Source organism: Triturus cristatus, chromosome 7, assembly GCF_964204655.1.
Source record: "Triturus cristatus chromosome 7, aTriCri1.1, whole genome shotgun sequence".
NCBI lineage: Eukaryota > Metazoa > Chordata > Amphibia > Caudata > Salamandridae > Triturus > Triturus cristatus.
In genome coordinates this window covers 1,657,260,101-1,657,275,590 of record NC_140590.1, presented here as the reverse complement: position 1 = coordinate 1,657,275,590, position 15,490 = coordinate 1,657,260,101, and the positions used below count along the sequence as shown (strand labels likewise).

Sequence of the window (15,490 nt, the reverse complement as noted above, 5' to 3'; positions counted from 1 at the left end):
CACTGTTCAACATCTACATAGCCCACCTCACAACCATCGTCAAAAACTGTCTCAACATTGTCTCTTATGCCGATGACACTCAGCTTATCCTCTCCCTCACCAAAAAACCCGGTATCACCAGGCACAACTTCCACGATGGGATGAAAGCCGTCTCGACCTGGATGAGCAACAGCTGCCTGAAGTTCAACTCTGAGAAAACAGAATTCCTCATCCACACCCTCCGCATAGGACAACACCTGGTGGCCCCCAGCCCTCGGAAACCCTTCCACCCCAACCGACCATGCACGCAATCTCGGCATCATACTCGACTCTTCACTCACCATAAACCACCAGATCAACTCCGTATCCTCCATATGATTCAACACCCTCCGCATACTCTCCAAGACGTTCAATTGGATGCCCCCTGACTCCAGGAAGACCGTCACCTACACACTCACCAGCAGACTGGACTACGGCAACACCCTCTGCACCGGAATCAACAAGAACCTCCTCCGCAAACTCCAGACCGTCCAGAACGCCGCAGCCAGACTTATCCTTGATATCCCACGACATGACCACATCACCCAATACCTCCGCGATCTCCAATGACTCACCGTCGAAAAAAGAATTACCTTCAAGTTGCTCACACACGCCTACAAAGCCCTCCACAACACCGGATTCCAATACCTCAAGGAAAGAATCTCCTTCCATGCCCCCAAGAGAAACCTCCACTCAGCCGACCTCGCCCTAGCCACTGTCCTTCTCTTCTTCAGGACCAGAGCTGGTGGAAGATCCTTCTCCTACCTCGCAGCCAAGACCTGGAACAAACTCCCCTTTCACCTCCGACGGAGCCCAACACTGCACCAATTTAGAAGGGACCTCAAGACCTGGCTCTTTGATTGACCCTAATGGAGCTTCCCCCATTACATCCCCCCCCCCCCGCCCCCCCCCGCCACCCAGCGCCTTGAGACCCTCGCAGGCGAGTAGTGCGCTCTACAAAACCGGTGATTGATTGAGTTTGCAGATGAATGCAGATATATCCCCTGTCACAGCCAGCCCTTCCTGTATGGTGGCTATCTGGAAAGAATGCACCAAGTGTAGCTGTCACCCAGCCCTAGACATGTATTGGAGTCAGGCTGCAAAGCTCGTAGGGCCAAATGTACAAAGACATTTCGCATTTCATAACGGACTGAATCGCTAGTTTGACTAAATAGCCTTTTCAAATGTACAAAGAGCTGTTTGCGGACGCAATTTGAAATTTTTACCCTGTAGAAATCTTAAAGTGCGACTCCGATTTAGGAATAGCAAATAAGGATTCCTTATTCAGATTCCTAAAGCACATGCACATAGCATTTCCTGAATGCAAATTGGGCATTTAGGAAATGTTATTACCATCGACTTGAAGTCGATGGTATCCATGTGCAAATTTGTTTATGTGACATTAAGTGCACATATGCCCTTGGGCATATGTGTACTTACATGTGCACAACTCATTTCGGGGTGCCTCCAGGGGGCCTTGAGGCCAGAGGCATCCTTGAGTTTGTATTTCTTAATTCGTGATTTCCTATTAGGAAATCAAAATTTAGGAAATGCAAACCATTTCCTATTTCACCCATCAATGGGAATGCAATGGTATTTCCTATTTGCGATTCCCTAATAGCGATTCCTACAAAGTAGAAACCTCTATTAGGGAATCACAAAATTAGTACATGTCATTTTGCATTTCCTAAATACAATTCCTACGGAATCGCTATTTAGGAAATGCAAAATACCATCTATGTACATCTGGCCTAAAGAGTTATAATCACAGAGAAATGTTCATTTTCTAAAAGTGGCATTTTTACAATAGTAATGTAAAATCCAACTTCGCCATTAAAGTAGGATTCATCATTATTGTTCTAAAAATACCAAACATGTCATCACCAATCCTTTCTGATCAGAAATTACTGCTTAGAATATAAGGGAAATGCTCAATGCTGGCCTATGAGTAGGCCTCACAGCAGTGAAAAACGAAGTAGGCTGTTTGTCACTACCAGGACATGCCACACATAAAAGCACATGCCCGACCTTTCACTTCACAGCACCCTGCCCATAGGGCTACCTAGGGGCCTACCTTAGGGGGGACCTATGTTTAATAAAAAGGAGGTTTACGGCATGGCAAGTAGTTTTGAATGCCAAGTTGAGGTGGCAGTATTCTGTGCACACAGGCCCTGCGGTGACAGGCCTGAACCAGGTTTGAAAGGCTACTTCTGTGGGTGGCAAAAGCAGTGCTGCAGACCCACTAGTAGCATTTAATTTATAGGCCCTGGGTATACGGGATACCACTGTACAAGGGACTTTTGAGTAAATCAAATATGCCAAACAGGTGTAAACTAATCATACCATGTCTAGAGGAGAGAGCACATGCACTTTAGCACTGATTATCAGTGGTAAAGTGCCCAGAGTCCAAAAGCTTACGAACAGTCGGTCAGAAAAATAGGCAGCGGAATGCAAAATAGTTTGGGGATAACCCTGTAGAAAGGACTAGGGCCAACACGGATGTATATGGGCAGGTTGGAGATATAGTAAAGGAGGTGCGGCAGCATAACCATCTTCGTGAGGGCAACTCTGTCCGTAACTCATAGTCGCAGGGTCTGCCAAAACGCTGCTTGTGCTCGTATGGCAGACACAGGTCGGGTCAGGTTGCCATCCAGTTGAGCCTTGGTCGTATGGAAGATGCGAACACCCAGGTATTGAAACATGGACGACTGCCATCCAGGTGGGCATAGCTGATGTGGAGCGCCGGGTCAGGTGTAGTGACTGTGAATGGCAAAAGACAGTACTTGGCCTAGTTTACTCTAAGTCCCGATACTGTACCAAATCGAGTGAGCAGATGTTCATTGGTGGGCAGGATCACGTGACTATTGTGTAGGTAGAGAAGCAAGTTGTCTGCGTAAAGTGAGACTGAGTGCATGCCTTCACCCAGTGGTATACCCCATTGCTGTCCCTGTGCACGAAGTAAATCGGCTAAAGTTTCCATTGCAAGGGAAAACAGGAGCAGGGATAGTATACAGCCCTGACGTGTTCCTTTTTAGATCTCGCGCCTAAGACCTGATGTAGGGGGTTTGAAAACAGACCTAGGAATCGCACACGCTCATGCGTGTGCGATTCCTTTTGGGCCACGCTATTGGCCTTTGCGTGCGTCTTTTTATGAAAGACAGCACGCAATTGGCCAAAGGCGGGCGCATTGCTCCGCCCATGGCCTATTGGTGTCTGTTACGCACACCTCCGCCATGTGGTTTCAGTTATCGTGCCCTGACACGGGCGCGATAATTGAAACCACATGTCTTGCTGTAGCACGCGCACCACTCGTCTTTTGTTACACAGGCTTCAGGTGCGTGAGCCCCCCACATATGCTGCAGATGGATTTCTTTCTGAAAACAGTAAGGGGAGCATTTGATGTATGTCATTTTATTCCGCTTGTGGCTTTATCACGCTTGCCGGTAACAAAATAACGTGGACTTACTTGACAAATTCGACGGACTTTACTCCTGCACCGCCTAGACAGGTTCTGTTCCTTAGGATACTTTACTCCTGCGCCATCTAACAGGCTATGTGCATCAGGATACTTTACTCCTGCACTGTGTAAAGGGGGCTCTGTTCGTGCTTAATTGTTTATGTTTTTTGGGGCAGTGCAGCACGCTTTAGCAATAGCGGCCATGTGCCTTTCATTTTGTCTCCGTAAGCAGCCAATGGCGGCCGTGCTCTTTTATTTTTAAAGTGCGTGCCTCGCCCCACTCCAGCAAAAGGCACGGTTCGGCAAACTCTATTTTAAATATTTTATGCTTTTAGAAAGCAGCGTGGCACAACCGGCATGCTGCGTTGCTTACTAAAAGCCTAAAATATTGAACATTTAGAGTTTGCTGAGCTGCACCTTTCTTTTCTTCGGCATCGCTCGTCAAACTCTGTATGTGTATTCTGCAGTCCCCTAGCGATGAGATAGAAGCTTCACTATGCACACTTTCACTTTCATTTTCCAAGTAGCCCTTCACCCCTGCGCTTCAACATTTGTTAAAGTTTGACTGCCTTCTTGTTAAATTCCCTACTCTTGCATTGAAGTCTGCAGAGACACCCACACGTAGAGTGCACATATCTCCCCAATTCAAGGTGGCTGCCAGACTAACTAGAGTGAACATAGACTACTCGCTTGTAGTTTCAGTACCTGTTGCCCGAAATACGTCATTGCTTTTCCGGCGTGTTTCCTCTTTGACATTTTGGGCACTCATTGAATGCGGATTGAAGTGCTCACTGTAGTACTAGTTTTGTTGGTTTCCCACGCCCCGGTGTTCCCAGCCATACCAGCCCCCACACCACCCTCGGCCGCCACTCTGCAGGAGGCCCTAGAAAGCAGCGGGCGCATTATCAAAAGACATGTAATGAAGGAACGCACGTCCCCCAACTGTCAGAGATTCTGCAAGTTCCATCAGTAGTGGGATTGTGGAGGGCAACTTGTGAATAGCATTTTACTCACTACTGTGTATGGTGTGATGCCAGTATTTTACATAGTTTCGGTTGCCTTGGCTATTACTATTCTTAATGCAATACCTGGTGCTGTTATTGTGCCCATCTGCGCCTCTCTGAAGCCGCTGTAGTGCCTGCCGGTGTCCACTCCGCTGTCCCTGTTGTTGTCAGCTGCTGCAGTGTCTGCCAGTGTCCTCTCCGCTGTCCCTGTTGTTATAAGTTGCTGCAGTGCCTGCCGGTGTCCACTGCGCTGTCCCTGTTGTTGTCAGCTGCTGCAGTGTCTACTACTTTATTTATATTTATCTGACAACGCAGATTTCTATCAGTAATGAGGTACCTAGGATCGTTGGCGGTAGAAGTGTTTTTTATAGATTTATTGTTAAACCCACCTTTTGTCAGTGTCTGTTTACTGCATTGCATGTTATGTACTTAGCTGAGTGAAGTATTTGTTACTGTGCTCACATCGGTACAAATACATTACTTCAGCATTTGTTATAGTTTGAGCTTTTGGCGTTGAAAATGACAATGTTTTTACCTTTTTTTTATTTTATTTTATTTGCAGTGGAGTATTTATATTCGCATAGTGTTATTGTTATTGGTATAACAAGCCAAAAGTAAAAAACATTGTCATTTTGAACGCCAACATCTCTAACTTCAACAAATGCGAGACCTATTGCATTACAAATGCTTGTTGTATTTGCAAATAGCAACTACCTCTCCTGCTCCAGTTACCTCTTCTGTTCCCATTAATTTTAATCTCTCATATGCCAACACTTTTTTTAATGTTTGAAAATTTTACTTATGAGTTAGTGTGCACCCAGCACTTTGTGAGACTTCCTTCAGGACTCGCCCGCTCTCCGTTCCACCGCAGAGGCTTCTGTTTGTGTGGAGACAGCTTTGAATTTCCTGTTTCAGGCTAGGGGTTACGGGATTCAGCGGTATAGCTGCACTCCCAGTCCTCAACATAAGGCTCATGTCACCGCTGACACGCAGTGGGTGTTCCAAAGGCAAGCCTCTCTTTGACTCCCCCAACCCCCCCATGCCCCCCCACCCGGCTGTTGCCAGGACCCCCTGCCTCTGTCGCCTCAGAAGTTTGTAGTACACCCAAACTCTCATGCTCGGCGGAGGAACTTACATGCATAAGACTCCAAGGCAAAGCTCTATTCTCTGATAAGCTAAGTTATCCAGTATTGGGATATCTTCCATAGATTCACATGCCTGAATCATTCCCTGTTGTCGAGATGGGAGTCCCACTGTATAATAATAAAGCAGTATTCAAATAATGCCATGGGCTATAATGGCCCTGAGCCATGCTAATCTAGCCTCTCTATCTCCTTTTCTAAAAAGCACCAAATGTTGAATGCAGCCAATCAGCTGATAGCACCCTCTAGAACTTTCCCAGCAGAGGCAGTTTCCCTCAGAATTTCACCGCACATCGTGTGTGAAGGGAGTCTCCCTGAGTTCTACTCAGTTTTTTCTAACCTTTCATCTAAGATCTCCTTTCATTCCCCAAGGTCCATTTACTTGTATACACTGTCACTATCAAAGCCTTACACTGAATCAGGAGGTAGAACTTCCTCCAAACCCTCCTAGGGTGTCCCTTAACCCGGAATATGACGCATCTTTACTCCCCCCCCCCCCCCTCCACAACTCTCTCCTTAAGCCTGCAAAAGCTTGGAAGGGCATTTTAGGCAAAGTTAGATCACTGCCTAAGCATGCTATTGAAATACGGGACTTGTTGACTTCTAAGTCACCTGATCTAGGTTTCTTTACAGAAACGTGGCTTAATCCTACCTCCATCGCTCTGGTACTCCGGAGAATTATCACTTACTAAGAACAGACAGAGAGGGTAGAACGGGAGGTGGAATAGCCATTGTTTGCAAATAATCCTTGAAAGTCTCCCTAATTGAAACCCTTTCAGAGGATGTGATAGAGATGTGTGTTTTTAGAGTTGAACTTTTGCCCCAGGACTGCTGGAAATGAGCCCTTGTATATAGTCCCCCGGGACCCCTATGAGACTTTAATCTCAAATTGATGGAATTGATTGCCACTCACATCCTTTCTTCAAAACACTTTATTTTACTTGCCAACTTCCACATACACAGTGAAGACCCCTCTGATATGGATACAAAAAGAACAATTGATGGACAGAATGCAGAACAATGTCATACATTCACCCCAGTACAGAGAACTAGGCCTGAATCCATCGTTTTTTGCTCCACATGCCATTCCAGTTTGGACCCAGCCATATGGAAAACAGTCTTGCCCCTACGCCCAATGGGAACAGTCTAGTCCGAACTGCCTGGCCAGGTCCTCCCTGGACTGGAAACAAGCATCCTAGGACCAATTTTAGGGTTTCATCCCTCATCTGCCAGGATAGCTTGACTCCGGTGGCATGGAGAGCACGGGACCTACGTCTGGGCATACGCATCCCACTCGGGGTGACAAATTTAAAAAGAACAATTGATGAACAGAATGCAGAACAATATCATACATCCACCCCAGTACAGAGATCTGGGCCAAAATCCATAGTTTTTTTGCTCCCCATGCCATTCCAGTTTGGACACAGCCGTATGCAAATCAGTAATGACCCTGCACCCAATAATAATAGAGTTATTTGTATAGCGCAAACAGCTAACTCAAACAGAGGTGTCCCGGCGCTATGCGGAAATTCAGGTGAGCAAACTGGTCCTCACAATTAGCCTTGACTGAAGAGCCACGTTTTGAAGTTCCTGCGGAACTCGGATTCAGAGTCCAACATGCGTAGATGTAATGGCAGTGCATTTCATAGCATGGCGGTCCTGACTGTGAAGGACCTTCCTCCTTTTCTGGCTTTTGCGAAGCGGGGAACGCAGAATAGAAACTGGGAATTAGATCTCAGTGTTCGAGAAGATTGGTAAGGGCGTAGCCTATTGCTCAGGTATCTAGGACCTATGTTATGCATGGCCTGAAAAGCTAATGTCAGGAATTTGAATTCAGTACGTTTTGCTACTGGAAGCCAGTGTAGAAACCTGATGTGATGGGTTATATGGTGGTGGAAGGCCACTCTCCCAATGAGTCTAGCAGCCGTATTCTGAATTATCAGCAGTCTGTGGACCAAGTATCTGGGTAAAGCCACATATAGACTGTTAGCATAATCCATCTGATATGTCACCGTGGCATGAACTACTGTCCTGCAGCTGTCCTCCCGCAAGAGATGTAGGAATTTCTTTAAAATGTTCAGTTTTCCAAAGCAGATCGACGAGACATGGCATATATGAGTTTCAAAGGATAAGTCTGAGTCCCACTTGACGCCCAAATTCCTCGCCGTCTTTGTCGTAATTGTCAGAGTACCCAGCTCAGCAGGCGACCAAAGTCCTGTAGGGAGGGGGAAGGCTGACCAAAAAGCAGGACCTCGGTCTTGTCTGCATTTAATTTCAGTATGTTGTTATTCATCCAGCTGGCAATGTCCTTCAGGCAACCCATTAATCTAGTAAACAAATCCTTTTAGTGATCCTTAAAAGAGAACACCAGCTGGGTGTCGTCTGCATACAAGACAGCCTTCACATCCCAAGTGTCAATGAGATTGAAGAGCGGTACCAGGTAGGTGTTAAAAAGTAGGGGACTTAGTGCTGAACTCTTTGGTACACCACATTTCAAAGGCTTAGGGGATGATTGATGTGGTGGAAGAAACACTTTGGGAGCGGTCATGAAGATAGGCATACCCGTCCCACTCGGGGTGACAAATGCAAAAATTGATGGACAGAATGCAGAACAATGTCATACATTCATTGCAGTGCAGAGTTCTAGGCCTAAATCCATTGTTTTTTGCTCCTCATGCCATTCCAGTTTGGACCCAGCCATATGAAAATCAGTCTTGACCCTGCACCCAATGGGAATGATGGATTTAACACAGATCTCTTGACTGGGGGTGAATGTTTTGATTTGTTCTGCATTCCGTCCATCAATTGTGCGTCTTTTGCCCTCTAAAATGGAGTCAACTCAGATCCTCACTGATCTGGCTACACTATGCCTTAATCAGATTGGCATAGGCCTCACACACATGGCGGGCCATACGCTGGATCTGATCTTCACAAACTAACCTTCCATTTCTGCAGAACCTCCTTGCCCTTTATCTTGGACAGACTACTCTCTGATTGGATTTCAGATCACTACTACTCATGTTTCCACACCTCCCAAAAAATCCTACATACCGCCTGATGAGACAATGGCAAAAATTCACCCTGGATGCCTTTACAAAGGAGTTTATTGCTCCTACGAGAGACTGGGGATATCAACATACGGTTAGAAGACTATCATGAATTCTTAAGAACAGCTATAGACAACCTAGCCTCTTTGAAACGGCAATACGAAGGCAAACACGGACCGCATACTCCTTGGTATTCTCCTGAATTGTACAAGGAGAAAGGTCAATGTAAAAAACTAGAGAGACGTTGGTGTCAGTTCCACAGCCCCAATGATAGAGAAACCTATGAAATAACCATAGTGCTATATCATAAGAATATAAAAAAAACGCAAAGCACACACTTTAGCCATACGTAGGAATCTTTCAAAGATTTATATAAATTCAAGACATTTCCTCCTCTGCTGCAAGTCTAGGACATTCGAATTATGATCCCGAGTTTTCATGGTCACTCCTACGTACATTCCAGTGTGGATGGTTCTGAGGTTTTTTCCCCCCATGCATCCTGCTCGTCCATCATGCTTGCAGTCCTTGTAGTGGAACGTCCGTCTGCAGTCACCCTCAGCACTAGGATGGCCTTTTGTACAACAACTGTATTTTGAAGTGGTTTCCTGTGACCGTCAGTGGTGGCTGTTAAAGACTAAGCAGACCTGCAACAGACTTACATTCTCCATATCCCACCCAAAGTGGAAAGTCATTACAACATCTTCACGGACCCAGTCTCAATTTGATGTCCAAGTTCAGTCCACCAGGGCTTCCATGACAGTGCTCTTGGTTTGGTTTGATCAGAAAGGTCTGCTCAACACGTAGGTCGAGGTCTTAGCTGTCTTTTCAACCTTTCTATATTCTGAATGTTGTGGAATCTAACTACATATCTATATTGGAATACAGCCAGAAAGTAAGCACAAGACAAAGTAAACTTCTTGTGACTATTCTCCTTCTATCGTACCATTTTACCACATTTAGCATCCCCGCTCCGAGCCCACAGCCTATGGCAAAAAACAAACCAATTGACACCTTTTTTTAAGAAGCAAACAAACTAGGCGCTTGTTTGTGAAAGGTTGTAGGGCGTGTTGCATATGGCACATGCATTCACGCACAGTATTGATTAGCAAAGCTCTCATTTTACTTCATTTCATAAACGGAAAAAGAGAATGTACGAGAAGTAACAAAGCCTCCATGAAGTTAACTTGATCATCTCCATCACAGAGTCCTTCATTGAATTCATAAACGACTCGTCCCTTCAAGTGAGTAACTAGGGATGTATATTTGGGTTAGGTTTTGATCTTCTGTTTTGTAAGGAGTGCGCATGAAGACATACCCCCTAGGGTGGGGCATTGTGGGGCTATTGAACTGCTTACTTCCTGGCTTAAAGGTGTTTTGCCGTATCATCCTTATCAATCTGCTGCATAACTAGCTCAATTTATTTTATTTCTATTCCATTTAATCTTTTTAAAAAATAAGTTACTAATAGAGCTGCAGTCTGATGGTACCTCAGTGAGTTTCTCATACAAACTAGTATTTCACTGCTTATCCCTCGTCATACCCTTTCCTTGCTTGTCTCAGAGTGCTACAAACTGTTTTAACTTCAAAAACGTTAACAAGACTCTAGAACAGTTAACTATTTTTTATTAAGAGTTTATTTATGGATGTTATTGCTGCAAGAGTTCATTTGCTTGAGTATCCTTTAAAGAGTCATATTTGTTTAAGCAGTCTTGGCAGAACGATATTTGGCGTAAGAAAAATAAGATACTTACAATGGGCCCTATGATTAGGGGATTTTTAAATCTGATAATCCCAATTGGAATCAACAGCGATTTGAGCAACCAAAGGTCTTGTCAAAGCAATAATCTCAAATTCCATCGCTTGGTGTGTTGGTAAATTCAACAGCATATGGCTTCACAAAGGCAATCTTTTTTTCGAGCCATTAACTTTATGGTAGGGAACTGTGATGGTGGAAAAAAGGAATAACAATGTTTTTTATTTGAACAGAAATAGTAACAAAAGTCAAAATAGTAATTTCTTCTTTCTTTCGCAAAGAAGAAGCTTTATGCAAACAAGCAGTAAACAAAAGAAGTCGTAGCCGCATACGCCAGTTGGATACAAGTACTGAGCGACGAGCCCTCAGTGATATTCAAAATGTAGGTGATGGTCAAAATTCTGGAGTCACTCAAGGCGCCACTTGGTCATCCACACAGTCGAATCCCAGTGAGCAACCACAAAACAACCAATCTGGAGGAAGCTCTCAGCGAAGAGAACGGCATAATCGAATGGAAAGAGATCGAAGGTAAGAAAAATGATGTTGCAAAATTTATATACAGATGTATAGATTGAAACATTTCCATATTCTTCTATTGCTTTAGCACTTGCTGCGCATAATATAAATATGCTAATTTATTTACTCACCTATTTATTTATTTAACATTCTAATGTAGTTGCGCTACACCTATCAACATTGGTGCTCTTTACAACTTTATCAGTTACATATCGTGTTAATGAGAACTAGCAGGGCTATTATCTGTAAGGTAGGTGGGTGTTAATTAAGACTTTTGAATTGGAAGAAAGGACAGATTTCTGCATCGCTGGATCCTGTGATGTGATAAACGATCTGTCTGTATAGACTTTTTATAGATGTGTTGTCTATTGAAATGTAAAGCAGGAGTGAACTAGAAAACAATGGATTGTCAGGCTGGGAATCCCCTGTACATTAAAATAGCAGTATACAGTATAACATATACAGCATACAGTATATTATGTAAAATGGCGATAGACCTGAAACAACATAGTGGGTCCAGTGGCACATCCACCTCATTTGAAAAACCCAGACTTCTAGCTCAGATTTCTACCACACGTTGTGTGTGAGGGAGTGCCCTGTCAGGGCTCTGCTCTAACTTTTCAGTGAACCTTAAATTGTTTCCATTTTGATCTGCCCTGGAATTGAACCAGCCTTATCTTTAGCACTACTGTACTGTGAGTTGTTGTAAGGAAAGATTGTTACTATTTCTGGACCAGGGAGATCATTTGGTCTGAGAATTAACTGTCACCTTGGCTGACAAAGAGAAGCGATCTCTTTAAAATCTGTTTCTCTTGAGGCAGTAAGACAATTTACACTGATGACCCGCATTCGCAGTGTATTAATTGTCTTTATTCTAAACATAGGTCTGCAGAATGTAAGAATTGTAAGTCTTTCTCAACTAAGACGCTTAAGGACAGAGAGCGAAGGCTGGAATTATTTCTTATGAGTAAAGAGAATTTTCCTCTAAAGGAGATGTCCCCTCTTCAGGGGAAGGTTCCAGGAGAAGTGCCCCTCCATTCACTTCAATGAAGGCAACGCAGAAGAGAAAACCTATGCAGTTTACTGAGCATGACTTATTTCGTACACCGCTTGCAGCCACCTCCTCTGCTGACAAGCCAGAGTCTAAACGCTACAAATAAATAAAAATGAAGTCGTCTCAGACAGCCTGGTCGATGATGAGACGTCGACGTCAAGCATTCTGATGGCAACTACCATACCGTCGTCGATAGAGTCACCATCGACGGCATCACCATTTAGAGCCACACAACCAATAAAAGACATTGGAGGAAATGTTTTTTCACCTTTAAGGGTGATGGATTTACCTCCATTGCAATTATTGTAGTCAGATAAAGAAGTAGAGGCTAGTGATTATGCCTCGCTGGCAGTTTACAGCCCAACACACTTGGAGGTGAGGTGGAGGTGAGGTATGGCCCAGATTTTAGGGAGGAAGAAATGGACCAAGAGAAGTCCTACAGTGAATATGTAAATCAACAGGGGCACATGTCTGGGAGTACTCAAATTGATTTAAGGTTAAAAATTATAGAGAACCAGATGTGGTCCTAGTGCCAATGGCCTTATCAATGTTGAAACGGATGATGGATACTTTTAATAAGTTAATACCGCAGCAACAAACTAAAACTCCTAACATGGGGTTCTCTTCTAGGGGATCCTCATCAATAGTCATAATCATAAGCACTGAATATTCGTGTCCATGTGCGGGTACCCCGGAAATAATAAAAATGATATATGGAAAACATATATATATATATATAATTATCTATATATATACATATATATCTTACCTACTGGCGAGTTATAGTTAGGACCAAGTTTCCATAGGAAGAACATTTTTTGTTTTGCTTATAACTTTGGCGTTGTTTGATGAATCTTAATGAAATTTTCCAAACTAATTCATTGTTCATATCAGCTCCTAAGTCTGGTGGGGTGATTCATCAAGGGGGGGGCTGAGAAAAAAGGGGGGACCCAAAACGTGTTTTCTCCATGGTAATTTCCATAGGAAACTGTAGACAAGGCTACAGGTCGAACGGGTGAACGGAATCACCCCAAATTTGGCAGGGAGAAGGATCTTGGTCTAGAAAGCACGCTTTTGTTTATTTGTTGTAAATCAGTTCAGTAGTTTTGGAGAAGTATAGAAATTTACAGATATCGATATTTGGGAATTCTGCCATCTGATTGGCTGAGGCGTTACGAGCACAAGCTTGCTGCTTATTGGTTGGGAGTGCTGCGAACGGTTGCAACTAGGAAGTGTTGGCCGCCATTTTGTGCTTCCGTCATAGCGAGTGAGGGGAAAAAAGGGCAAAAAAAGTAGGAAAGAGGACGGTAGAGCACTGTAACCTTTGTGGGGGTGTTTAGGGTGTGCTATAGAGGGGGTGCGAAGCAAACTACTCATAGCTATCGGTCTGAAAGTGCTGGGTACGGAAACTAAGTGAGGTATTGCGTAGAGTCTGATGCTGCTAAGGTGAGCTGGTGCGGGAGTCGGGGATGAAAGCGTGAGCCTAAACTGTGTGTCTTATGGTGTGAAGTCATGTGCCCTGGCCTCTGTGCCACACCTGTCTAAGTAGTGTCAGTAATATTTTATACGTATTAGGAGGAAGTTTTGTTTGGAACACGGTAATATGTATATGGTGCTTAGGTGGTGTTATACAGAGAGTGCGAAGGTAAATCAATACGGTATTTGTAAAGTGCAAACTACACAGAAAATGATAATTGATTGGAAGATAAGAAGCATTGAGTACTAAAAAACTAGGGTGCATATTAGTTGCGTGAAAAAGCATGTTTGTCATTGGTTAATAAAGAGCAGTCTAAACGTGGAGTACATTTGATAGGATGTAATGTGCAAAACGTAACCAGACTTGCTACTTGCATTTCTAAGGTACATTTGGAACTTAAAACAATGGTGAACTTTTAACCCGCAGGTGCTGTTAAATGTTCGAGAATATGCTAAACGTTTAAGAAAAATCATGAACTTATAACCTGTAGGTGTCGTAGAATGTTCCAGAAAGTGTGGTGATAAAATAGGTTGAACTTCTGACCTGTATGTGGAGCGGAATATTAAGTAGCTTTTCAGATGGAAAATTCAAAAATAACCAATGGAGATAAGTTTTGGAATGTCGATGAAGGAATGAAGTATTCTGATTTGTTCTTTACATGTATTTATATGTGGAGCGACCGAGAAATGGTGCCATTACTGGTTCCATTCTTGATGAAAGCGGTGCATTACATGTACTGTGTGACAAAGAAAGAATTGCATGCGTGTGTGACATTTGAAATCTGCATACCAACTACAATGGTGAGGTAGAAATGAACAAGGTGTGTTATGTGTTCTGTAGTAGTGATTAAGTACTTGAGGTGATATTTTTAAGTTTGAAAGTATTTTTTATTTTAAAATAATATCCTGTTAGTAAAGTGTGGTGTTTCATATTGGTTATAAAATATGCATAAAGTTTGACCTGTTGTTAAATAAGTACTTTATATATGTTCAGGAATTTTTCACAAAGAAGAAATGTAGTTTGTCATCTTTAAAGGACTGTAATGTTTTGAAAATGAGGTACAGCGTTAATTTGGGTTTGCTAATGTATTCAGGCGAGATAAACAAAATGTCCCACGTTTGCAAATTATACTTTTTGTGGAAGTAGTGGGGAGGAGGGGGGTAGGAGATGTATGTGTTATTAAGTTAAAAGCGATATAACCAAAGCCAGAAATGTTATGTGGACAGGTTGTGGTCTCATTTTTTACCGGAAGAGGTAGTTCTCTTCCAGGGGATCCTCATCAATAGTCATAAGCACTGAATATTCCCGCCCATGTGCGGGGACCCCGGAAATAATAAAATTATATATGTAAAAACATACATATATACAGCTCTGTATATGTATAAACATATATCATTTTTTCCAAGCAAATGCAGCTCCCATAAAAGGCTAGGCAATGTAAATATACACATCCAATAACACACATATATATATATATATATATAAAGGTATAACAATACACCTAAATCTCTTTTTTTTTTTTTTTTTTAATGAGGTAAACACTCATGTGAAAGCAAAAAATAAAGAGAACAAACTGTGGAAAAACACAGATGTACAACACATTGCCAGCCTGCAGGCTGCATTGCAATATAATACCATAGAGACTAAAAAGCCCTGTACAGGTAAAAACTGGCACCGTGCCTTTAAGGCAGCCCTGACTTCCACATCCCATCATGCCTCAGGGGTGACAGTTAGGTCAGTTGTTCTTTCCGGCTCCTTCAGTCAGGACCCTGGAATTCAGCTCTCTTCTTTTTTTGACTCTTTAGTCAAGAATTATTACAACTTTAAGATTTTTTGGACTTCTTCTTATAACATCTGTGAGGAAGTTAGTATCCTGTGTTTTTCTGACTGATTTTTTTGCTGTTTTGTCAGAAAAATGCCTTCTTTATTTGTTCCATGTCCATCTTGTGGAAAAAAGAAGGCTGCTTCAGACACACATGAGGTGTGTATTATCTGTCTGCCGGACTCTCACTCTCCAGCAAC

The 15,490-nt window shown here is 43.2% G+C and overlaps 1 protein-coding gene across 2 annotated transcripts in view; it reads left to right on the top strand.

Annotated features, from left to right (window-relative positions):
- The window catches only part of TCFL5 (transcription factor like 5), an 818,878-nt gene that overhangs the window by 453,860 nt on the left and 349,528 nt on the right, over positions 1-15,490 (top strand). For both annotated transcript variants that reach the window (XM_085619728.1, XM_085619727.1), the window contains exon 4: positions 10,706-10,949. In XM_085619728.1, coding sequence (XP_085475854.1) covers positions 10,706-10,949 — 244 coding nt within the window. The remainder of the gene's footprint in view (positions 1-10,705; positions 10,950-15,490) is intronic.